The following is a 24,646-nucleotide window of genomic DNA, read 5'->3' as shown; positions in this document are numbered from 1 at the left end:
CAAGTCTTTTATTTTACATAATTTATTATTATTAAAATGCCGTGGCCGAGCGTGGCCATCGTTGTGCAGCGGCACTTCATCTGACTGGAAACGGGACGGTTGTAGATTCGGTAAGGAATGAATTGTTTTTAATTTCCAGGTCTCGTAAAAATTATCAAAATGAATCGAAAAGTTAAACAATGTTGTCCCACTAGGTTCCCTCTGCCTACTCTGCTATATGCGGGATACAGCGTACCTCCCGCGCCTCCCCTATGGAATGGTTGTAGTAAGAATTGGCATTGACAGAGATGTTCATTGGCAAAAATAGGCCAATGAACATCTCTGTTTTTGAAAAAATGAGAGTCGTGCAAAATTGAAGAAATAATGATTCTGTTTTTGAGTATTGTAGAGCATTGCATGTCAATTTTGTTAAAAAATAACATTAAATATTTTTGATAATAGATTCTAAAATCAAACTAAAAAATAACTTTAAAATCGTAAGATCTATAATAAAAATAGCTCGCCAAGTATAACATAACATGTTATTTTATAATAAGTTGTCGAATGAATTTCTGGCTACAAGTTGGAGCACGCACGACTGCCCTGATTTCCGTGATATTGATCTTAGTCGGAAGCCGCCTCTGCCAGATGAAAAGAAACAGAAGGGGCCACATATCGTTACTATTTGTCTGCGTAAAGGCTTAACCCTGGTGGTTTACTTGGATTTTTTACTTATTATTTAGTGAGGTTCTCATATTCTACTAGAATATTTAGGTATAAATATTTAAGGCCAGTCGTAACGCAGAGGCACAAAAGCATAGGTTGTGGGTCGGATTCTATTCCTACTTGAGGAAATGAAATATCTAATATTTTCATTTCTTCGCTCTAATGTCGAGGCACCCTCTACCCTGTTAGGTGCGGGATACAGCGTGAACTAAAACTAAATTAAACAAGCTACACGCTGTATCCCTAGCGGGGAAGTCGGAGAGAACACCGCAAACACTACGATCACGGCTGAAAAAAATAAAAAAGAAATAAAAAGTTAGTATTGATATGAATGTAATCGCTCTTTTTGATTCGAATCTATTTATTTAAATTGTGTGTTAGAATTGAAATGGAGAATGTTTATATTTAAAATGTTTTCATTTCTCGTTTTGGTTAGAGAAACGTGACATTTATATATTTGTCATTCAATGCTCAATGATCTATCTGGGACAACTGTACCTACATGTTTCATTTCAAGCTATATACGATTTAAAAAGATTTTACTACTGTTGCAAAATTATATGTATTTCAAAGAAAGAAAACATTGTTATATTTTATTTCATAAAATAAGAATTCATATTAAAATTTTGGAGTTTCTGTGATAGTGTCGTCACCAGCGTGACATCAATCATAGGTAATCGGAAGCTATCAATGCAGAAATGAGTGTAATTTGCAGCGACCGCCACATTTTATAGTCCTCCCAAATTGCTATCATTATAATATGCAACGTGACACGACGCACTATACAGTAATGACAATCATTAATTTCGACTATATCTCGCTGTTGCCATATATTAGAAATTACGTCATGCCCATTACTCGAAGGACTCACTATACAACTCGCCTAGCCCTCTTCAAAGGAGTCCGAATAATCGATTTCTCACGTTTCCTTTTTTTCAAAGCTGCATCACCTTTCATATTATTATTATTTATTATCACCAAACGTTCCATCACTCGATACTGTTTATCAGCAAAAGGTTTTAAAATTGCAAAACTAACACCCATTTCCTTCGCTTTCATCAAATCCCCAGCCAAAGTGGAATTCTCATAAAAGCCAGTTTTAATATATTTTAAAACGTGTTCGACTTCTGAATTGGTGAGATTTAATAACGCGGCGATCGCCATTTTATCGTGGTCTTCCGAATCTCTCTGCTCCACTTCGAGTTTAATATGTTTCTCGTCATTGGGGTACACTATTTCCTGAAGCTGGAATCGGTTCGGTCCAGCTCCCGCCATTAAAACGCATCTGAAGTTAGTTTGCTTGCCAACGACCCCGTTAAGCCAATCGGAGTTCCGCTCGAGAGCAGCGAGGAAAAAACTCATAAAGTCGCTAACTTCTTTTTGCTTTTTGTTAGAAACGATAGCAGCCAAGGCTACTTCAGGACCATCTTTACCTTTCGAACTGCTGGTGCTAGACTCGTGTGCTGACTTTGTAAACGGTTTTTTGCCAAACATTTTGCTTCTAAAACTTTGGGACATTATTTTAGTTATTGGTTGCGAGTGTGTGATAAAAAAAACAGTAATTTTGTATTACATTTCTGGTGACTTGACGTGTTCTGTCATTTTAAGTGATAATTTAAAAGTAGGTTATATATTTATTAAAATATTAATAACTTTGGTGCGCAGTAAAATAGGCGATCGATTTATTCATTTATTCATACTATAAATAAAGTAATCCTAATCATAATTATGAATAAGAAATCATGTACGCGAATTGCAAGTCGACTTATCGACCTGGCACGGAATTAATAAACGGTAATGTTGAATATTTCGGATATATAATATTGATAAATGATAGTAAAATATCTAATTAATTTTCCTTGTTTAAAATTAAACGTTCACAGTGAAGCCTTACTATTAAATATCATCAACGCTGTTATCAACGATAGCCATATTTTATATGTGACAAAATCTCACGACTCTAAAAGCAATGAATAACCGCTTATCTAAATATAGATGCTAAATGCATTCATAAATATATTATATGAAATTCTAGCTCTGGTGATTTAAATTTTTAAATAAAGGTAACTAAAACATTTATATTCAGAGATAATTATGTAATAGTATTCATTAATCTTATGTTATTGAAATAAAATTTAACAATTATACTTATTTATAAAATAATTATAAATATACAAGTAGTATCTAATAGCTATATATGTATATAGATTTAGAAAGTAAGTATCCTTGAAACCATTGTATCCAGGATGGATGGCTGCGCGCGAAAATTACGATGCATTCTTTTTATCAATTTAAATTTCTGTAAACAACTAAATAATGGGTTACAAATCCCACTCAGGGGTCTGGTTTATTTTAATTTTTCCGCATTTGTAACAAAACAAAACGGCGTTGAATTCCATCACTCAACACGCAATATTATCTAGAATTAGGAGGTGCGTGATCAGAATGTCATCATACTAAATTCCTTTTGCTTATCCTGTTATATGCGGGATACAGTATGAAGCTAAATAAATGAAAACAGTATATTAACGTAATTTAAAAAATAAAAAATTGTGAATTTCTTATAAAATATTTAATATAATTATAATAACAGAGAAAGTAATAATTTTTTGAAAGTGTTTTACCTAGACTTTTAATTTAAATATTGCAGCTAATTTATACGTACATTTTACTGACGGTATACTTATTTACATAAAATAAGATCTGTCAATATACTCTCACGTCAACCTTGACTAATCAGAAATTATTACAAAACAGCGTTTATGATCTCATAGTGGAACGTGTTACATTAAAACAATAATATATTTTATATTAGATATATTAATATTTATTAATCAAAAATGTCGTTTATTTTACTTTATACTTAGTGTAATTTGAGATTTTTCTATATGTGGGTATTATTTTTTGTTATAAATATTTTTAAACGTATTAGGGTATATGTTTTTATATACAGATTTTTTTAAATTTATTCTTGTAAGTTGATTCATAATATTTATATAATATATATTTGTTATTATTAAAACCATATAATAAATATAAGTAAAAATAAGCTTTAAGCAGATATGTTGTTACTAAATAGTCTGTCAATTAGATATAGTTTAGAGTATCAATTGGCAAAAATTGTCGACTGCCTTTCCACACAGTAATGTATCACATCGGAATCGAGGTCACCGTCTCGACTGCTGCAGCAGCGGGCGTGGGTTGTAGGTTAGGTGGTTTCAAAACAAAACGTTAGACTAAAACTATAAGACTAACTTACCCAAATATTATCCTGTTAAAAGATACGCTCGAGCAGTCAGCGGCAATGCTGTCTCGGATACACACGCACACATGGACGGCTCGCACCAAACGTCATAACCGATGTTAACATCGCTAATTATTACATTTAACACTGTTTTTACACACTGCCAACGATACACAGCACTTATGATGGCTTTATAAATTATATATGTGAACGGCAAGCGTCAATAACACCTGTGACCATATAAAAAACGTATATTTTTGGGCAAAGACAGTCTAATCACCACTCCTTTTCTCTCACAGATTTCTATGATAGCGAACAGCTGCGGTGCGTGGTTGAACCAAAACAAATACCAGTAGAGCTGTCTGTTGGGAACTTTCTGGAAACTATGGAATGCGAATGTAACTTAGTTTCCGCAATGCTGGCAACCCGTCGCTAGATGGCGGTAGTATGTTTCTTAATATATTTCTTCTAAATATCTATATATTTATATTTCTTCTAAATTATGGATATTGACATGTTATAATAAATAAGAAACTTCATATTATATTACGTTAATAATATAATTTAAACAAGTTTAAATAATAACTATAGGTGATATAGCATTAAAAATATTTAACAGTTATATTACAAATTATAAACTTATAATATTAAACGTGTTGTAGCAATGTAATTACCTACACATTAGCTGGCAATTTCACAAACACATTATTCGTGAATATTAACAAAAAAATATTTGTTATTTATGAAATAATAAAATAATAAAAGGACTTGTCCTCACTGACTGAGGTAAGACGCACGCACAGCCGTAACCGCTGTTCGTAGAAACGTGGAATTTGGGCAGATGTTTACTTTTGTAATCTGGATATCCACTAAGAAGGGATTTTAAAAAATTATAACCCTAAAGGGTTGAAATAGGGGTTGTAAGTTTGTATGGAAAAAAAATTAAATCGGCACTGATTTTTATAAAATTTGAAATTTAGATTTTTAAAAGTATTTAATTGAACACGTGTTTCATAGTTTTCTAGAATTCTCCCGTTAAGGGTGCAAATAAGGGGTTGAAAGTTTGTATCGATTTTTTTTAATCGGCACCAATTTTTATAAAATTTGAAATTCAGACTCTTTAACGTATATAATTAAACACATGTTTCATGGTTTTCTAGAATTCACCCCCTAAGGGTGTAAATAAGGGTTTGAAAGTTTATATGGGAAAATTCTTAAATCGCCACCGATTTTTATAAAATTTGATATTTAGACTCTTAAAAATATTTCATTGAACATATGTTTCATAGGTTTCTAGAATTCACCCTCTAAGGGTGCAAATAAGGGGTTGAAAGTTTGTATGGAAAAATCTTTAAATCGCCACCGATTTTTATAAAATTTGAAATTTAGACTCTTAAAAATATTTGATTGAACACATGTTTGATGGGTTATTAGAATTCACCCTTAAATAGGCAAGCGAAGCTGCGCGCGTCCGCTAGTAATAAAATATTCTATATAGTAAAGATATTTTTTTTTTTTTAAAAAACAACAAAAACAAATTCTCCGCCGAGACAGCTTTCGCTGCCGTGACCAGGATTCGAACCTGGGTTACTACGGCCACAACGTAGGGTCCTAACCACTAGACGATCACGGCTACCGGAGATATAACGAGGTATTCGAAATAACTGTATATGCTATATGAAAATACTTTAGAAATATTTTATATAATTATAAATAATATTATTTATTACCGCAAATATAATAATTATATTATACAAATGTAACTAATGACTAGTTCTGACTCTGACTTATAATAAACTTATACAATTTGACTTTAGAATGGCTTTCATTTTTTTATTGTTCACAGCATTACATTGCAAAAATATAATTAAACGTACAAATGCTGAAATTTATTTTTATCAATATTGAACAAACAAGTTGTAAATTTGTAATTGATATTTTAATAACTGACATCTAGAGTACACGAGGTAAGTTTTAAATTGTGTTAGTTTAAGCTTTCCATCGTGGATGGCGTTGTTCATTTTGAAGGGAAACATGAATCGCGCTGGCAAGATTTTCCAGCGTTTAATGACGATCAAAATTTTCCGAATTTTACTTATCGCTTCTCGGCCTTTTGGCTAAGATCAAAGTGTAGTATCTGTTCTTTTCAGCTTAATATCTGAAAGTTCCCGCACCGCGGGACCAGTATATTAAACTGATTTTTGTAAACTGACGGGATGTTCGGGGCTCGCTCCACTCCTGTCACGGGTCGGCCCGGCATTGCAGTGCCGCCGGGATCGGCCCACATATAAATCAATCATTTATCTATATCTAAATAATTATATTCGTCTAATATTATTTATAATTAATATATAAAAAGCGTAGGTAGGAATTAATAATTGGCTTCAATGCCTACTTTATATAATAATTTATCATCCCACTCCATTTAAGTTTTTTTATTTATTAAAAAAACAATGAACAATATAAAATTGACATTCAAATCTTTATTTTCAATGGTAAAAGTATATATGGCAAGACTAAGTATTAAGCTTTTTAAGTTGCATATAATCCGGCCCCTACTGGTTACTCTATGATAGTGATTTCATACATTTACTTGCCACTTTATTCAAATTCAAATAATTTTATACAAAACGAGGGGCCCGCTCGCGGCTTCACCCGCGGGAACAATGTTATTATTATTTTCTGTTTCCATGGCTACGTCCGAGTGACGTATGCAAAATTTGAGACTCCTAGCATTTGTAGTAACGAAGTTTCATACAAACTTTCGACCCCAAAAACAACCCCTTAGAAGTCGAATATTGCAAATTCCCGTCTTAGCGAGCACCTACGTTCTATATATAACTCCTATGCAAAATTTGAGATTCCTAGCACATGTTGTAGTTTCTGAGATTTCGTGATGAGTGAGTGATCTTTCGATTTTATATATATAGATGAGAAAGTACATGCTTCATTTTTGAACGTCAAATAATCTACCACCAGTTCAAAAGTAAAGTACAGAACGATCAACAACTTAAAAGTACAGAACAGCTGTAGATGACGGCGCAGATATGATTTCTAGGTTTTTCTCATTCTCTCTGCTAGGATTTCTCATTTTTTTAACTTCACGCTGTATCCCGTACATATCAGGGAACCTGGCAAATGTTCAAAATATCTAAATTCAGGTGGCTTGAGGCCACGACATCGGCCGTACAATGTAACGGTTGTGGTTCCGATCCCCACTCGAGGAAGTGAAATTTTATTTACGTTTATATTTCCATTTCTCAGCGCGGCGTTGAGATCTGCCACTCAACACGCAATGCCTCCAGAATTCGACAGAAAGTGGGAAACTGAGTGTCTTAATGCTAGATTCCCTCTGCCTACCTTGCTATGTGCGGGATACTGTGTGAAAATATAAAAATATACTTTTATTTAACATTTAATGTGTCAAATTTGGACAGACAACTAAGACACAGTACCACTAAGTTCATTTTATAAAAAACAAAAATAAAGGACAATCAATAAAAATCACAATCATTGCTATCGTTTATTGATTTAAAATACAAAACTTAGTGACATAAAGCTCTATCCTTTTATTGTTACAGTGCCTGCGAACTGACAATTCGATAGGAAATAAACATTAGCTCCTCGCGCACCACGTGTCACGTGTCACGTGCTACATGTCACATGTCACAGTACAAATAAATATATTTATACATATATATGTATTTACTCAAGCGCGAACACCTAGGGCCAACTCGAGTAGTGGATCAGTTAGAACTATCAAATAGGTTGGTGTTCTTATTTCATGAGGCGGATGCACACAAACACACATACACATACACATTGTATAATCTTATTTAATCAATTCATTATCAAATTGCATTTCCAAGTTATAGATAATAATAAAAAAAAAATTAATAGACAATTTACACTTTAACAATTTCGTTAAGCAAAAATACAATGCCTCCGGTATAAGGCGTTCATCGTACTATTAATATACAAAAATTATTTTAAATGCATACATAAATACATAAATAAACGCAAAAAAATGTAATTCAGACAAATTTACAGATGATTGTATGAAAAACATTAATATTTATTTTGTGATCTTAGCTATCAGTCATTAACCACTAGACCAACGGGTCAGTCAAATATAATTTGTTAACATAAAGTATATCAAGAAAGCCAAGATTTAAAAAAAAACCATGTAACAATTATTTAAATAAGACCATACAAATTACTATTGTTTACAATTTTCATTTTAATATCTAATATTAGGCGACAAAAACAAAAGAATAACAAAGTTTCAAGAAAAATACTGTATCCATTAATTAGCTAACTCAAAACTTAGTTTACATTTAATTTTAATATTTTTATAGACAGTAATAATAATTGCATATTTTTTATTTTTCCCATACCAACACATTGGAAGAAAACTCTATTACAAATAATTTCACTTGCCAATACAATCTTACAAAGCTTGTATTAATATATATTACAAAGTGCAACAAAGAGTACGTACACACATTTCATAGTGTGTGTTTGTGTGTTTGTGTACAGCCGCCGTAACGCTTTATCTCAGGCTCGATTATGTAGTGGCAGGTTCCCGATACAATGTTCCAAACTGACTCGCTTTGATACCATCCGAGCCTTGCAAGAAACACATGTCATTCGAATATAAAACAGCCAGTTCGAAAACCAAATAGAGCACATTTTGTATTTGTTTCGACATGTAAATGTAAATTACTTAAATAAAACAAACAGTCCCATAATACTTCGCCAGTTACATTTTCAATTAATCATTACGAAGGACATTTTACATCGTTTATACAATTACAAAAGGGGTAATAATTAAAAAAAATAAGAAACAAAAATAATCAATTTCGGAAACCTACCTGCATGTATTCTGTATACTTCCCTATAATCAAACAAATGTGTATCCCATACCTATTTCTTATATTCCTAACAATCCTATAACCTCATGAAGCAAAAAAGTATCAATACAGTAAATATATTATACAGATATTCGAAAAATTTATATTTCAGACCAGAGAGATTAGAAATAGATTCAAATCTACAATGAAATAAAACTTTCGGAAAACAGTCGCAGCGCTTACAGAGCTAACAAACATAAGAGAATACTTTCATGCTTCATGTATCGAAAATAATTGTACCATACAAACGTCGTATTTTAAAATAATCTTCGGGGGAGCTTCGGGGGTCAGGACCCCGGATCGGGGGGAGCGGGTGGGGGTTGGGGGTTGTTTACTTTTTATAAAAAATCACGGCAACATCCCGCAGCACAAAAAAATCTGCTTTCAGTTGCAAGACGGCGCGCGGCGCCGGCGCGGGGGTCGCCCACTATTTGTATTATACACAATGAAAAAAATATAATTTGCTAATCGCCGCCCGCCCGCGCCGCCGCGCTTGTAAATCCGGCACAATAAGGCAGTGTTCAGTGTACGCTATACAAAATATCTCCGTTACAAAGTTACGACCAGTCTGTTGCGATGAGGTTAGTCTATTGTAGATTCAAATCCAAAAAGGTTTCAAGTCAGTTTAATTCATTAACTCCTATCTGAAATACCCAAAACATTTTTTTATATATGATCAACATTCCCGTAACCTACAAGTACATTTTGTGTTTTTTTATAGAATTACCTATACACTATTCGTCGTTTTTACATATCGTCTGAATACTCCAATGGGTCAAAAATAACCTATGTATTAAAACAGTACACGTGTGTATCTCAAACGTTTACAGGATCTCAAATCTCATGCATTCGAGATCGGAAATTAAATTACAATATTATACAACAACTCTGAAATGCGAGGGCAAAGTTTCAACGTCGCGCATCGGGAGTATCGAATCGAATCAATTTGTGCAGTCAAAAAATACATTTTTTTTTATTATTTTAATCTATTTTTTTTATTCGGTCGTATCAACGAAATTCTGTTTGGCCCTTTGATTTTCAGTCATCAGTTGCCGACACTTTAAAAATATAAAGCTTGCGATAATTAACCGAACGAAAGCTTAACTAGCATAGACGTATCTAAAGTATATTTATCCAGTTTAAATTGCAGTCTGTATCAATTATTAGTCGGTCCTAAAAAATGTATGTACAATATTTATTTTCTACCATATTGCGTCGTTGATATGCATTGCGTAACAATAAAAAAACCTAGCTTTCATGCCGTCGATGCGTCCGGATGTGGAACTCTAAGTACGGTCGAGTGAAGCAAATAATACAATACACGTCACCACAACGTCTCTTTACACTCAGACTTATCGCGTTAAATTAAAATATTCAATTATAAATATGCATCGAGTCCTGCCACCGGGCGCCTCGCACCGCGCGCCGCGCCACCTCCCGCGCCTCACTGTCCGCCTGGTCCCTCAGTCGCGCACTCGCACACTCGCACACTCGCGCATTGTCTCCGAGCACTGAGTCCTGAGCACTGAGCACCGCGCACTGGGTCCTGAGCACTGAGCACTGGGCGCCGAGCACTGGGCGCCCTAGGAGGGGCGGCGGCGATGGCGGCGGCGGCGGCGCTAGTGTATGGCGACGGGGCTGTGCTGCAGCTGGCACACGGGCAGCATGTCGTCGTCGCGGCGGACCCCCTCCACGTCCATGCGCTCAGCGCCGCCCCACAGCCGAGCGCCGCCCACTGCAATCAATACCACACACGTCACGTCACTAAATGTTCTAATTGCACTTCATAAAACCGAAATTATTTCACTTTATATATTTTCCTATGTATTATTCTACACTAAGGATAGAAAAAAAATTTTTGAAAATGTATAAATATTTTATAGCAGCGGGACTCGAACCCGCGCCTCATTGATGATACCGTTCAAGCTCTCTGACCTGAGATTTTTACATATTGTCACTACCCAAACATGCTAAGATATATGATAATTGATAATTTGTCAAGACAGTATACTATTTATTCAATATATGACGTTTAAACGTTTAATTAAAAAACGTTTAATTTATACGTTTTCTAGAAAAAATTATATCCTTAGTGAGAAATAGAATTTGGATGTTAAAATTTATTTAAGTGAATGTCAGTAGACATGGCTTAAAGGAATAATAATAATAATGGCACGAAACTATTTTAACCGTCAATTTTTATACATTTTAATGTTGAATTATAAATTATGTGAATAATTTCGGTTTTATAAACATTTCTACATAAAACAAACTAATAGTCTAGGGGGGATCTAACTAGTCGGTAAACCAAGAGGGACCTACTCAAGAGACCACTAACCGCCTGAATCATAGTACAAATTCCACTAATAAATATTGTATTCAGTTTTAAACGGTTTTATAATTACTAAATATTGTGACGGACACAAATCACATAACGAAAAATAATAATAATCGACATCTGCAAAATATTTATTAATAAACAGAGCTCTATCAAAAAATATTTAAATTATTTTTAATGTAATAATTCACTTTCATATAATAACATACAAATTAATGTTTAGTTAGTATATTTTTTTTATATATATGCAATTTGTATGATAAAACACAGTTCATATAAAATTTCAATAAAATTTAGTAAAGATGAATTAAATTAAAAATAACAATGATTATAATAATTAGTGAATAATATACAAAAAAAAACATATTAATTGCAGATATCGAATAAACACCGACAAGCCATGCACTAAGTTACGATGAATGAAGACATGCCAAAAGAAACAGAACATGAGTTCCATGTGAGGGGTCACTGTAGCGATAGCGAACGTGTTGAAATTATACTAAAATTTAATTTGGTAATTACATGGTATTTTTAAAGTTATGGAATGGTTTTAAGAAACAATATAAGTATAAAGTGTTACCATATATATTTTAAATTTCTTAAAAAATGTAAGAAAGATATTAATTACTACAAATTATGTAATTATACGTAAAATTTAATCATTAAAAAAAAATGTAGATAATACATGAAAATCATCATAGAATCAGCTTTTTTTTTTACTTTAATCATAATACAAGGGCAATAACTGTAAAAAACTTAACAATACCATGTAAAAGTAAGCTGTGACCGTGGGCGTTATGGAATATCATTTATTTTTTAGTTTGTTTACTAAAAAATATTTTAGGTACTATACACAAATGAAATTTAGTTTCTTTTTCAACCAATTTTTACGTTACATCGATACACTTAATAATGAGTAGAGTAGTCACTCACAAATCAATTTAATGTAAATAAGCATATTACTTGATATATATATATATGCATGAAATTGAGTCTTAAAATATTCTTATATTTTCAAAAATAATAAGGTAGCCATAACGTCACATGTTATAAAACAGCAAACTATTTGATACTGAAAAACTATAAATTTATGTTGCCACTGCCATTGAAACCTTGCATAAATATAATAATCGAATATAATAAAAACAACTACAACTGTCATTTTACCAGAATTACACAAAATATCAATAAATTATAACGACAGTAACAATATAAATAATGATATATGTACATATTATGTAAATATATATCGTCGATTAAATAGAATAGTGATATAATTATTAAAAAGTCCTTTTTAACTTTCATAATACAAGCATTCAAAGTTTTTAATTCTATTGATTTAATTTAAGTTTTATATAATTTCAAAGGCATTTATTTAAAGTTTTGTAATCAATTAAAAATCAAAGTAGCAAGAAAATACTCTTTCTTTATAAATATACAAAAAAGTTTATAGTCAAAATTACGGTTAAAAATAAAACTTTCAAAACGACACTTGCGCCATCTGTCACTCTTGACGCATATTAATAGTATATTCATCAAATGTAATAAATCTGCAAAATATTATTCACTTATCCATTTAACCCCCGATATATATGTAGATATATATACACGTATATAAATGTGACGCAGCACGCAGCACGCAGCACGCAGTACGTACAGGGTTAGCGGCGGCTAGTGCGGCGCCGGGCCGCCGGGCCGCTCTAGTCATCGCGACTCCGGCCCATCTGCCGCGGACATGTGTGGGTTATTGCGGTGTACGTGGACGTGTACGTGGGCCGACGTCATTTTGTGATATATACATACTGATTATGTTGCAGGTTCGAATCCTAATGCACTTGTCAATTTATTCATCGTGAATGATAAAGTCTCCATATCAAATTATTTATGAAAACTTTGGCCAAGGCAAAGATTATTCAAAATGAGATCGCGGCTCCGGTCCATCTGCTGTGAGCAGTTGTTAGTTATTGCGCTGCTTTACGGCAACATTACACACTATGACATCACAATATGACATTAGATCAGATTCAATAAATATATCTGTATATCCAAATGATTTCGGCCACGTACATATCTTACTTAACGCAGAAACAAACACGACACCTCTTGAACAGATAAACTTAACAAGTAAAACACGGATTTATTAATATATTTATGTTATATTATATACATATAATTAATATATTATAGTAAGAAAAAACACCCGATTAGTTCAAATGAAATGATAAGCTTCCTGTGTTAGCGGAACACGACAAAAGCTCCAATGATAATGTTAGACCTACATCTACACAATTTCGTAAAATAAAAAAAATATATCGAATACTATGGAAAATAATATACGCTCAGTTAAAATTCAAATTAAAGATTAAAAAAAGGTACTAAGTAAAATTAACATAAACATTTGAATAAGCGAGATATGTACAAAATAACTATGAAAAGATTATTTTTTAGCAGTAAATTAAAAATATTAAATAATAAAAAGTTTGTAAAATGTTAGTTGTAAAAACCTATATTATTTTCCATGCTACATAATGACCAATGACACCAATAAATAATGTGAAAGAGAGACTTTAGAATATCAATTATAAAGTGATTTTTTGTTCATAAATTAAATTACAATAATTGAATTCCATTTTTTATAATTCAATTTCTTTGAAACTTCATTCTTTTAATATATGTCTTTATTAATAGAATTTGAATAAATTGAGTTTTAGTAACATTTACCTATAACCATTGTACTGTTAATAAGGAACTGTGTAAAATGGTATTGTGTGTATGTTCACAAATATATATATATATTTGTTAGTGTTAATGTAATTTCTGATGAGAATTATTGACGATTAGAGATAATTTTATTTTCTATAAAGTTTTATTTTTTGCTATTTCAGTGACTTTCCTATCCTCAATGATACATTAAAAATTATATTATTTTTAATTCCTTTAGAAGACATGTTGTATGTACATAGTACAGAATCTATATATAATGTAATGTTCTAAACCGTATAGCTTTTAACGTTTATATATTGTAAATATACAATAATAATAAAGAAAGATACAAGCAATCAATCAGTTCTCATATTGGTGGATCCATTGACACAGTGTACTTGAAGAAGTTATGAAGAAGAAGTATGTTATATAAGTATTTTATATAATGTATTCTGTATATACTCTAATGTCTGCATGTATGTGAAGTGTCTTTAGTGTCTGTTAGTGTTAGTGTTTAGTACTGACCGTGCTGATGGTGCGCTTGTGCCTGCTGCGTGTTGGTGGCCTCGTCGGCGGTGCGCTTGAAGAAGTTGTGCTGTAGCGCGTAGTATGGCGTCACGCGCTGCTTCGGCTCGTATTCGAGCATGCGTAAGATTAGGTCCTGGAATTTTATATTGTTTTTATTGTAGAGTTTAAGCTAAACAATATATGCAAGTGTATGCTATACAATGTATGTATTAGCGTCACGTTATATCCCGCGTATAGTTGACACTGGTAGGTAGAGGGTAAAGGATGCCCTTTTCTTCTTTCATTGTCATTGTGAGTTGAGTGAGCCCCATTTTGTCTTCTTACCACAGTTAGGAAATGAAAATAATTTATTCTCCTCAGTGGGAATCAAACTCGGTTAAAAAAATTATATTTGTTCAATAGTCATCTATAGATAATAAATATATATTTATTTAATATTTTCACAGACAGCTTGGTAGATATTTATAAAAACAAAAGGATTTATACCTAGTTGTACCCAATTGATAAGTCTATTTTTCTGCACAAATTAAATTTGTGAATTCTTAAATAGTTCTTTTCTTTGACCTGAGGCAATAGGTCACCATCTGACTGTAATACGGCGGTTGTAGGTTCCACCTTCATTTAAGAAATTTAACTATTTTCAATTCCTCGCTAAAGTAACATGCTAAAGTTCCGCCACTAAACACACAATGTTCTCACAAAGTTTCTTAGCCTACCCTGCTCTATGGGCTCTCTACTCTCTATCTATAATAAACAAAAGAACCTACCTTAAACTTAAGATAATCAGATACAGAGTGTCCGGGTTCTCCGCGCCGCCTCGCCGCCGGCCCGCCGCCCTCTACGCCCAGGATGTCGTGCAGGCGCCGCGTGCCCGCAGGACGGTATTTCCTATAGCCGCTGCCACAAAAATATATATTATTATTATTATATAATATGTATATAAATATATTATTATTATTTATTATAGGGCTTCCGCTACAAGTTTAAGCTAGCAAAGCGTATTTGGATCGTCAGTTGGTATATATATGTAAAATAATGCTAGTGGGTTCCATTCCATTTAGTTAATTTTGAATGAAATTTTCAGATTTATTTGAGATACAATAAATATGTCATCAATAACGTACTTAAAGGAATTAGATATATTTTACTAAGACAAAAACTATAATAATAATTAAGCAGTACTCACCCATCTTTACCGGCGACTTTCTTTAGAACATAACCACCACCCTCAGATGCTGGTAATTTGTCAAAGAACTTTCTTGTTTTGTGTGCCTGTAAACAAATATTGTAGATTAGTTACTCAAGTTGAAATGAAACATTTAATATTTTCACTCTCTCGCTCTGGTAACGAGACAAAGCGCGGCGTTGAGTTCCGCCACTGAACATGAACCACCTTCGAAAAAAGTCAACGGAAAGTGGGGAAACGGAGGTGTCCTAATGGGAACGTTGTTTCTTAACACTAGGTTCCCTCTACCTCTACTAGGTGCGGCATAGAGTATGTAACTAAAAAATTGGATACTTAGTAATTATTTATTTATTTTAAATGTATCATTGTATAATATGCAATTGTATTGAAAAAGTTGTAACGTAACATCAAAAACGTTTGTATATTCCCAAATATTTAAAAACCTATTTGTATATATAGATAAATGAATCGTTCTGTCGCAACACAATTAAACACTACTCGTAATATATCGTTCAAAACTTCAAAGTTAGACAATTATCGCAAGTTAAGAGCCATTATATGTTCATCCAACCTCCTTCGCGAACTGTAATTGTTGTCGGCGTTGTGTATGTCTTACTGTTTCACGTATGTTTCAAACCGGATTTGTCGAATCATATTCTAAAGTTTTCTCCAACGTTCCATTAAATTTATTAAAGTAAGCTTTGAACTTATATATTAATAAGTCATCATTTATTAAAGAAAGCCATAACTGCTCCTATTCATATCACAAATGCCTAAATGATAATATCATTTAATTTTGGATAACTAGTGTCAAAAAAAACACAATTAACACTTATAAATTATACTCTTAGTGAAAAGATCGTAATGTTTTCCCGAAATAAGAGATTTCCATACTTCACTTTCAAGCATTAAGTTTTGATGAGGCCGTCGCGGCGCTGAGACACAGTGTCTAAATATAAACGCTATGGTTGCAAGTTCGATTGTCACCTAACATGAAATTGAATATTTTAATTTTCTCGCTCTGCTAAAAAGACAAACCACCTTTTATGTGGAATACAGCTATACTCTAAAAAAAGAATCAAATTTGAATACATTACCTGATCCAACAAATGATCTGGCGGCATACCCAAAACCTCAACAATCTTGTTCATCTGATCCAACTCGTTGGCCCCACTGAACAGAGGCTCACCGGTGTGCATCTCCACCAGGATACAGCCAAGCGACCACATGTCTATCGCCAGGTCGTATGGAATGCCCAGTAATACCTCTGGTGATCTGTAGAATCTTGATTGTATGTATTGGTATATCTGGAAACATGTGATAGGTTAATAATTTTACAGTTGTTGAAAGTTAATGTTAAGTAAACAATTTTGATTGAGCAAAGTTCGATTAGTGCGAAATTTAGATAATTATTACAATCCATGTTATATGACATTTATATAACAAGATTTGTTGGTTTTCTTTTTTCAGTTCCATGTATCTAATAAATAATGTGCCTTAATTAAAATAACTTTATATATTTTACAATTATTCAATTTTAGATAGTTTTATAATGTTTAAATTGTCAATATATTTTTCAATAACTCGATAAAATACTCTGATCTGACTCTATTAAATATACTAGGATTGTTTCCCTTAAAAATAAATATTCCTAATAACTCCCATTTAAAATAGTGTTCTAGATGACAATGAAAAAAAATAAAAATAATTAATCCCAATCCAAAGTCGACTTTTAATAATCTCCCTGATAAGACATTTGTTATTTATTAGATTAAGATAGAAATAAACAAAAACCCATATAACAAAAACTTTAAAAATAAAAACCCCACATTTCTGGGTCCCCACAGCTTGTTATTGAATACGAGGAATCAATGGTATTTCCAGACTGATAACGGGAGGCCGTTAAAATTAAACGTAAACAATACATTTGGAAACAAGGAAAAGATATAATACATATCTCACGGACTCAAACTTTAATTAATGTCGTTTTATCGATATATGAAGTGAGTTCAATAATAAAGCAAATAATTAATATATATGTTTACGTGTGAAGGGACCAAGTCCAATTGATTTTTCCTCAGTGCGGCGACAACACTCATTGTACCCACAGTATATTTACGCGCAGTTTCAGATAACCTATGATCTAAGGGGGGGACCTCGAAATGATTTATTTCTACAATTAACTCAAGTGCGAAATAATAGAATGATTTTGAGTTACGATTCCAGTTATAATTATCCAAGACTACATTCAATATTAGGGCAGTTGCAGTAGAAGAAATATTAAGAAAATAAATATTAACTAAATGAAAATAAGACACAATTGCGGCTAAATATGAAATATTACATGGTGTTGAGTTTTTGATAACCTTTGATATGAATTTTAATCAGAACCAGAACGCACCGATTTCGTATCAACTATAGTAATTAGTTTGTATGTATGAAGCCACTTAACAAGTCATTAAAATGTACTCAATATATTTAAATGATACAATTTGAAGCTTAGTTGAACTTAGAGGCCAGAGAAGAATCTATACATAAAATTAAAAAGTAAATCTGATTATTTAATTTTGTAAAAAATAGTTATGACATGTTTTGATCAAATAAAGCCAATTTGATAGAAAATATCTTATTTTTTTATTATATACTTATATAAATTATATGAATATATTTCAAATATCAGTTAAGACCACCAAACTAAAAAACTATAAAAAATATCGAAAGCTATATAAATATCATATACCTAGTGTATTAATATTAATAATATATCATGGCATATGCAAATCTAGTAGTGGTAAACGAGTGGTACTTATTAATAAACGTGTCGGTGGCAATAAATGCCGCCAATAGCGAAACACGAGCTGATAACGATACAAAGTATCAAACATTATGAAATTATCGCAATTATTATGTCATAATTCCAATTACAATTATTTCATACATTCTTTGTGAATAAGTCAAGTTATCTTTAGGTATGGGAGTTATCTTTAGAAGTTTTTCCTTGTATTGAGTTAAAATTATTTTTTTAAATTAGTAACAACATACTAAGGTGAAATACTTTATTATAAACATAATTAAACCTTAATTAATAACTTTAAATTAATTTCTTGCAAGTAATAACAAATAATCAATGTAATCTACACTAATATAATAAAACTGAAGTTTGTTTGGTTGAACGCGTTGATCTCGGGAACTGTACATAGGCTATATTATAGCTGCGCTCAGAGTTACCTCGGGCACTCAGAATGTACCATGAGTCGTACACAGCCCTTAGATATTTTCATTAGAATATGCGGGCGAAGTTGGAGGTAAGAACTAGTAAATAATATAAAATACCTATAAGTTTTACAGATGAATAGAAATGATGACCTTAACACGAATACATATACCTATATAATGATAAAAATCTTTATCAGGTGGTAATCAAATCAATAACATCCGTTTACAAACTACCTAAACAAAGTGCTGTTGCCTACTTAACGTTACTTTAAATATATTTTTATTTAAGCACCGTATCATTAATTTTTTATGAATAAAAAAAACATGTTAAGTCCATCATTATATATGAAAATTCATTATAAAACAATATGAGATAAAGTTTATATGAATCCAACTAATTATAATAATATTATTTTCTTACGATAAGTTCAATACATATATTGCGCGTTATAAGATAAATAAACATACGTACCCTTTGCCCTAGCTGACACGAACTACCAAAGTCCACAATCTTTATGGCTGACCTCTTCGGATTGCATAGTAGTATATTCTCAGGCTTAAGATCACAGTGAATTATATTTAGTTCTGTAAAAAAATATGTAGACTCAATAAAATATTTTTAACAATTACAAACAATATAACATTTAAAATATACTAAATATATTTATTAATTAAATAATCTAAAAGTTATTAATAAAACACAAAGATTATTTATTATTATTAATATCAACTAATGTTGCTTTACGACTTTTATCTTCAGAAGCTTATTAGTTCACTTTATAAAATAATAAAACTATATCCATGTTACAACTACAGTAATACCGAAAAACTATAGGAAATACTATCGAGGTCTACCGGCGTCGCACTCGCACACGTCAATGAAGATTTAATTGACTTTAAATGAACTTAAATAAACTCAAATAAACATACTTGTATTTTTCTAGCACTAGCAATTTACGGTTTTTGAAACTCTATCAAATTTGTAATTAGTCTTTTCTCATACATTACATTGACATATTTAATTTATTTAAAAAAAAAAACGTGCGTCATTGTTTACATATTTTTTTTACTAAATGAGCGATACTATAATATATAATGAAAAAAACAACGCTACAACAATATCAAAAGCAACAAACAATCAAACAAAACAAAAAAAAATCAAGAATGTAGAGAAAGACTCTATACATACAGCCGATACAAATAAATGTAAAATTCAAAAGGTAAGCGACAATTGTAGCAATAAAACGACGGCGCCGTAAACGTATTAGGTGCAAATCGTAAACATCCATGTGTACAAACGTAGTCAGTCATTGATTGTTTTGCTAAATTATAGACATGTTTTTGTTTATTCACGTTGTATTTGCTTTATGTCAAATAATTATATTATATGCCGTCGAGAGGGTGTGACTGTAAAAGCGATTTGTTGTGAGTTCGATCCCCACTCGAGGAAATATTTATCAAAAATGTATATTTTCATTTCTTCGCTCTAGTGTCTAGTTATTCCACTTAACACGCCATGCCTTCAAAAATCGGCGGGAAACGGGAACCGAGTGTCTTAACACTAGATTCCCCCTGCCCACCCTGCTATGTACAGGATACAGCGTAAAGCTAATAAATAAAAATAAAATTATACACCAGCAAAGATAATCGTGAATACTATAATGATAATTTATTTTTAATAACTATTTTCGTATTGTATTGTATAGAGATAAAGTAATTGCGTCTGAAAAACAAAAGTGTATTGAAAATTATAAAGGAGTTGAACTTATCTACGGGCATATACTCAACATATGGCTAACACCTGGCTTCATTAAACTTTGCATAATATATATATATATATATATATATATATGTAGAAAATGCTTTATAATTATTTCCTTTTATTGTAAACGACTAAAAGTATTAAAAGGAAAAGATATCTGCCTACATTAACTTTAAATGAATACTTTAGATGAAACATTACTTAAGAATGTACATTTAAAACTTTATTGAGGAAAAAACGGAACAGATTACGGCAAATATGTGTGGGGTTTTACACTTAGATTAGAATGTTTGCATATAATAAATATGCGAGTTAATTAATTGAAGTTATTAAACCCATACTCAAGCTGAGATAGGAAATGTAATTATTTATATAAATAATACTACTATAGCAAAAAACTGCAAACTTTTGTAAACTTTGACATGCTAGACAAATCTCATACAAGTTCTCAAGTTTACGCAATTACTCTGATTAATTAAAACTATTTATATATTACAACTATAGAATATACCAAGTCTTATAACTGTACAACTTCCTATATCATATATAAGTTTAAACAAAATTTATCATCTAATTACTTACATTATTTAGTAAAAAAACAATAAAAGGTAACCAAAAATAGTACTCACCAGGTTGACTAAGGAAAAGTAACGCGGTGCAAAGCTGCTGCGCGAACTTGCGTGTGAGATTTAACGAGACACCACGGAAATTGGTGTTGCGGAGCAGATCGTACAGATTGTACGAGAGCAGCTCGAACACTAGGCACAGGTGGTTCCGCCACATGAAGTGACGCTTCAGTTTTACTGGAAAATTGTTCAAATTTGTATCATTAGTTTCACTGTTAAAAAAATTAATACAAAACAAAAAGTCTTTCTTTAATATTTTCACGCAATTTTGGTGACATTTAGGTGACACTCTTATCCCCATTTTCCTTGCCTTTTGTCTAACGTGTTCAAGGAAACAATTATTTTTATATTATAAACGTGCTGTCACTCACCAACCCTTTGCATGTTCAATTAATATAGGTTAATAAGTACATATTATAATAAACTTTAATCTCAAGTCGTAGAAGTCGGCATAATAATTTACATGGTTCCATTAGACATCTAGGAATGATGGGGATTTTGAAGTTTATATGAAATAAGTTTATCCATGTTCAAGTTCGTTTAGACCCGCTACAATACAATGTACTAACAACTAAGTTTAGGCGAAATCAGTTTAAACAAGTAAATCTAGTATATTGTGTTTGAAGCGTAACAAATTATGAATGGCAATCCTCATAATGTAGAATGCTCAAGAAGTAAAATTTTGTATATATGTACCTATATATATTGTACCGCAGAATACGTCTCTTTACTTTTATATTCAAAGTTATTTCTCATTGAAAGGTAATCTCTTCACGTAAGTCAAAAAACACGTCTGTAAGTTAAAACTTACTAAATGGGGAAAACCCTTTATTCAAATATAAACGTCAATCATATTGCCATTATTACAAAAACATTAAAAAGTAATTGCCATTGAGGCCAGTCGTGGCGCAGGGAGGTAAGCGTGACTGTAAACGCGACAGGTTGTGGGTTCGATTCCAACTCGAGGAAACGGAATATTTAGTATTTTCATTTTGTCGCTCTGGTGTCGAGGCAAAGCGCGGCGTGAGTTCCGCCACTCAATACTCGGCGGATGGTGAGGAGCAGGAAAAGTCTTAATGGAACGGAGTGTTTTAACACTAGGTCCCCAGGTTTTCCAAAAAAATATTTTCATTCCAATTAAAATAAATACAGTTCTTACCTATATAATACTTATTTTCTGCATCTGCTCTGTTCATCATTTCTAATAACTTGACTTCTATTTGTGCCTGGTTTAGGAAAGGTTTCTTATTCTTAATTATTTTTATCGCTACTTGACATTGCTCCTCGTGGTCGTACGCTTTTACAACCTGAAATTAACCAGCGTTGCTTTAATCACACATTTCTAAAATAGACTACTTTTGTTTTTATGAAAATGTATAACGAACGTAGTTGGATTTGAATTCCTGCTTTTTTGCAATTTCTTTTTAGTTTCACATCACATTTACATTTATCAACAGGTTTCAAAAACAGAAACCACCTCCTAGTTGCTACTCTCCGTCTTCCATTTTCGCTAATTTCGATATATCATTTTGCATTCATTACCAAAAAATGACCACAAACGAAAACAAAAATTAAGTTACCTGTCCAAAAGAGCCTTTGCCAATCGGTGATGAGATCTCGTATCTATCGAGAAACTTCTCCCCATGCTTGATGATGTAGTCGTGGTTGTCATCATCGAAGCCCTCGTTGTATAGCTTCCTTTCCTTCTTGTGTGAACCATCGTCGCCTAGGTACTGCGCTCTTCGTTTCTTCTTTGCGTAGTATACCTGTGTAAAAACGTTGCATTTAGTAATCTTATAATCTGTCAATGTTATACATATTTTAACTATGTTAACTCAAGTAACCAGTTTTCTTTTAATATAGACTTAATAACTAATAAATCCCCAACTTTTAATTTTTTGTTTTAATAAGAAAAATATTATAAAAAAACTGAAGAAAAGTTAAAGAAAATTGAAAATATGTCCTTCACGTGTTTGTCGATACAATGTTAATCCCCAGGTAAGTAGGCAAGCCTAGACAGCCCGGCTGTTTTTACTTCGTGCATAATATATGTAGCTGTCGGATTAGTCGCTAATAAAAACGTCTAAGGAGAAAAAATCACAAAATATAGCGGAATATTATGCTATAAAATCAAACAGGTAAACTATCTAGCCCCTACTTGTACCTTATTAATTTTTTTTAGCTGCTTACGAAGGCAGATGGAATCTGGGAACTTTGTGTTAAGACACTAGGTTCCCATTTAGCCACTATCGTCCCCCACTTTCCGCGGAATTCTGGAGGTATTTTGTGTTGAGCTGCGCAACTCAACGCCGCGCTTTGCCCCGTTACCATAGCGAGGAATTTAAAATATTAAATATTTCCTTTCCCCGAGTAGGAATCGAACCCTCAACCTGTCACGTTTACAGTGGCACATTCGTTCGCTACGAGTGCTACGACTGGCTGATCTACCTACTGATTAATGTATTTAAAAGACATGTGCCTATCTTTTTAAAATAACTATTACTGCCAATAATCCACAAGAAAGGAATAAACGTAATTACCGCATAGTTTTTAATATTAGATTTATTATTTCCCAGTTTTTAAATAGTTTTATACACGTTATTTAGTGGTCATCATTCAAGATTGATAATATTTTGACAACATTTGCAGACGTCGTCAAACATTGACAGACTTGTCTAGTACAAACTTTTTGTTCATTTATAGTCTTATATTTATTCTCATCAATAGTTCTCATCAAACTTTAACAATTGACCGAACGAGGCATAGGCAGAAGGCATACACGAACCAAAATAAAAATAAAAAGTGTCCGTCCGCATGCATTATAGGGAAATGAGGAGGCGAGAAGCGCGGGAATTTGGCCGGACGTTGACCCAGATATGCGGTTGACATTGATCGACGACGTTCGATACGCTTATATAAAACATTCGTAGGTACAGCGCTCTACGCGGGTTCGGGCCTGGAGGCGGGCGGGCGGGCCCCGGCGCGTCTAGCGAGTGACGTGACTCACTGCTCTCGGCGCTGCGGGTCATTATGCAAATGAGTGTCACCGCTGATGATGATTGAGCTGTACTCGCGGGACTCCGACGTGACCGCGGGCCGCGTCACGTGACCTACAGTACCCACCTAGCCCAGCGCCGTTACGTAAGTTACGTAGCGGGCAACAATAATATTGGAGCGTGCATGCCATTCGCAGCGTGGCGGAAGTGTCGCATATCGACGCGGCCGGACGATAACCCAAATTTCCGATTGCGACCTACATACCCACCACGAGGGCTGTTTTACATTCGCCTCGCTGATGGCACCCGCGGTGCGTGATGCGTGGTGCGTGGGGCCAGCAGCAGCCAGCACCGAGGAGGCGGCGCGAGGCAGCCGAGGCCAGTGACCGCGGCACGTGGCGAGATGAGCGCGTCGGGCCGGGGTGAGAC

The 24,646-nt window shown here is 32.9% G+C and overlaps 3 protein-coding genes and 2 non-coding genes across 23 annotated transcripts in view; 1 reads left to right on the top strand and 4 right to left on the bottom strand.

The window, feature by feature from the left end:
* Positions 1-4,264, bottom strand: part of LOC146530999 (uncharacterized protein CG43867) — a 267,484-nt gene extending 263,220 nt beyond the window's left edge. For all 12 annotated transcript variants that reach the window (XM_085199749.1, XM_085199759.1, XM_085199753.1 and 9 more), the window contains exon 1: positions 3,965-4,264. The gene's annotated coding sequence lies outside the window, so the exon portion shown is untranslated. The remainder of the gene's footprint in view (positions 1-3,964) is intronic.
* Positions 1,576-2,275, bottom strand: LOC146531000 (uncharacterized). Its single transcript, XM_085199538.1, has one exon. It carries the CDS (start codon positions 2,221-2,223, stop codon positions 1,576-1,578), a length of 648 nt encoding a protein of 215 aa, XP_085055664.1. The 5' UTR covers positions 2,224-2,275.
* A 1,246-nt stretch (positions 4,265-5,510) lies between the features above and the next one.
* Positions 5,511-5,582, bottom strand: TRNAH-GUG (transfer RNA histidin (anticodon GUG)). Its single transcript has one exon. It is a non-coding gene; the product is annotated as a tRNA-His (tRNA).
* A 464-nt stretch (positions 5,583-6,046) lies between these two features.
* Positions 6,047-6,239, top strand: LOC146530997 (U2 spliceosomal RNA). Its single transcript, XR_014878875.1, has one exon. It is a non-coding gene; the product is annotated as a U2 spliceosomal RNA (small nuclear RNA).
* A 4,095-nt stretch (positions 6,240-10,334) lies between these two features.
* mnb (minibrain) overlaps positions 10,335-24,646 on the bottom strand; it is an 88,454-nt gene continuing 74,142 nt past the window's right edge. For 7 of the 8 annotated variants that reach the window (XM_085198946.1, XM_085198949.1, XM_085198947.1 and 4 more), the window contains 9 exons: positions 22,802-22,987; positions 22,381-22,528; positions 21,225-21,398; positions 19,306-19,418; positions 16,715-16,924; positions 15,618-15,703; positions 15,199-15,328; positions 14,429-14,564; positions 10,335-10,597 (listed from right to left, as the gene is read on the bottom strand). In XM_085198946.1, coding sequence (XP_085055072.1) covers positions 10,482-10,597; positions 14,429-14,564; positions 15,199-15,328; positions 15,618-15,703; positions 16,715-16,924; positions 19,306-19,418; positions 21,225-21,398; positions 22,381-22,528; positions 22,802-22,987 — 1,299 coding nt within the window. In that variant the 3' untranslated portion in view covers positions 10,335-10,481. Of the gene's footprint in view, positions 10,598-12,857; positions 12,925-14,428; positions 14,565-15,198; positions 15,329-15,617; positions 15,704-16,714; positions 16,925-19,305; positions 19,419-21,224; positions 21,399-22,380; positions 22,529-22,801; positions 22,988-24,646 lie in introns of all 8 variants that reach the window. The other variant, XM_085198953.1, reaches the window with a different exon arrangement.

This window comes from Heliconius melpomene, chromosome 16, assembly GCF_056956725.1.
Source record: "Heliconius melpomene rosina isolate 202511_hmr_F chromosome 16, ASM5695672v1, whole genome shotgun sequence".
In the NCBI taxonomy this organism is placed as follows: domain Eukaryota; kingdom Metazoa; phylum Arthropoda; class Insecta; order Lepidoptera; family Nymphalidae; genus Heliconius; species Heliconius melpomene.
The sequence above is the reverse complement of the archived record's forward strand: the minus strand, read 5'-3'. Positions and strand labels throughout refer to the sequence as shown.

Coding starts and splice junctions, on each gene's coding strand:
- LOC146531000 (XM_085199538.1), bottom strand. CDS start 2,223: ATGTCCCAAAGTTTTAGAAGCAAAATGTTTGGCAAAAAACCGTTTACA.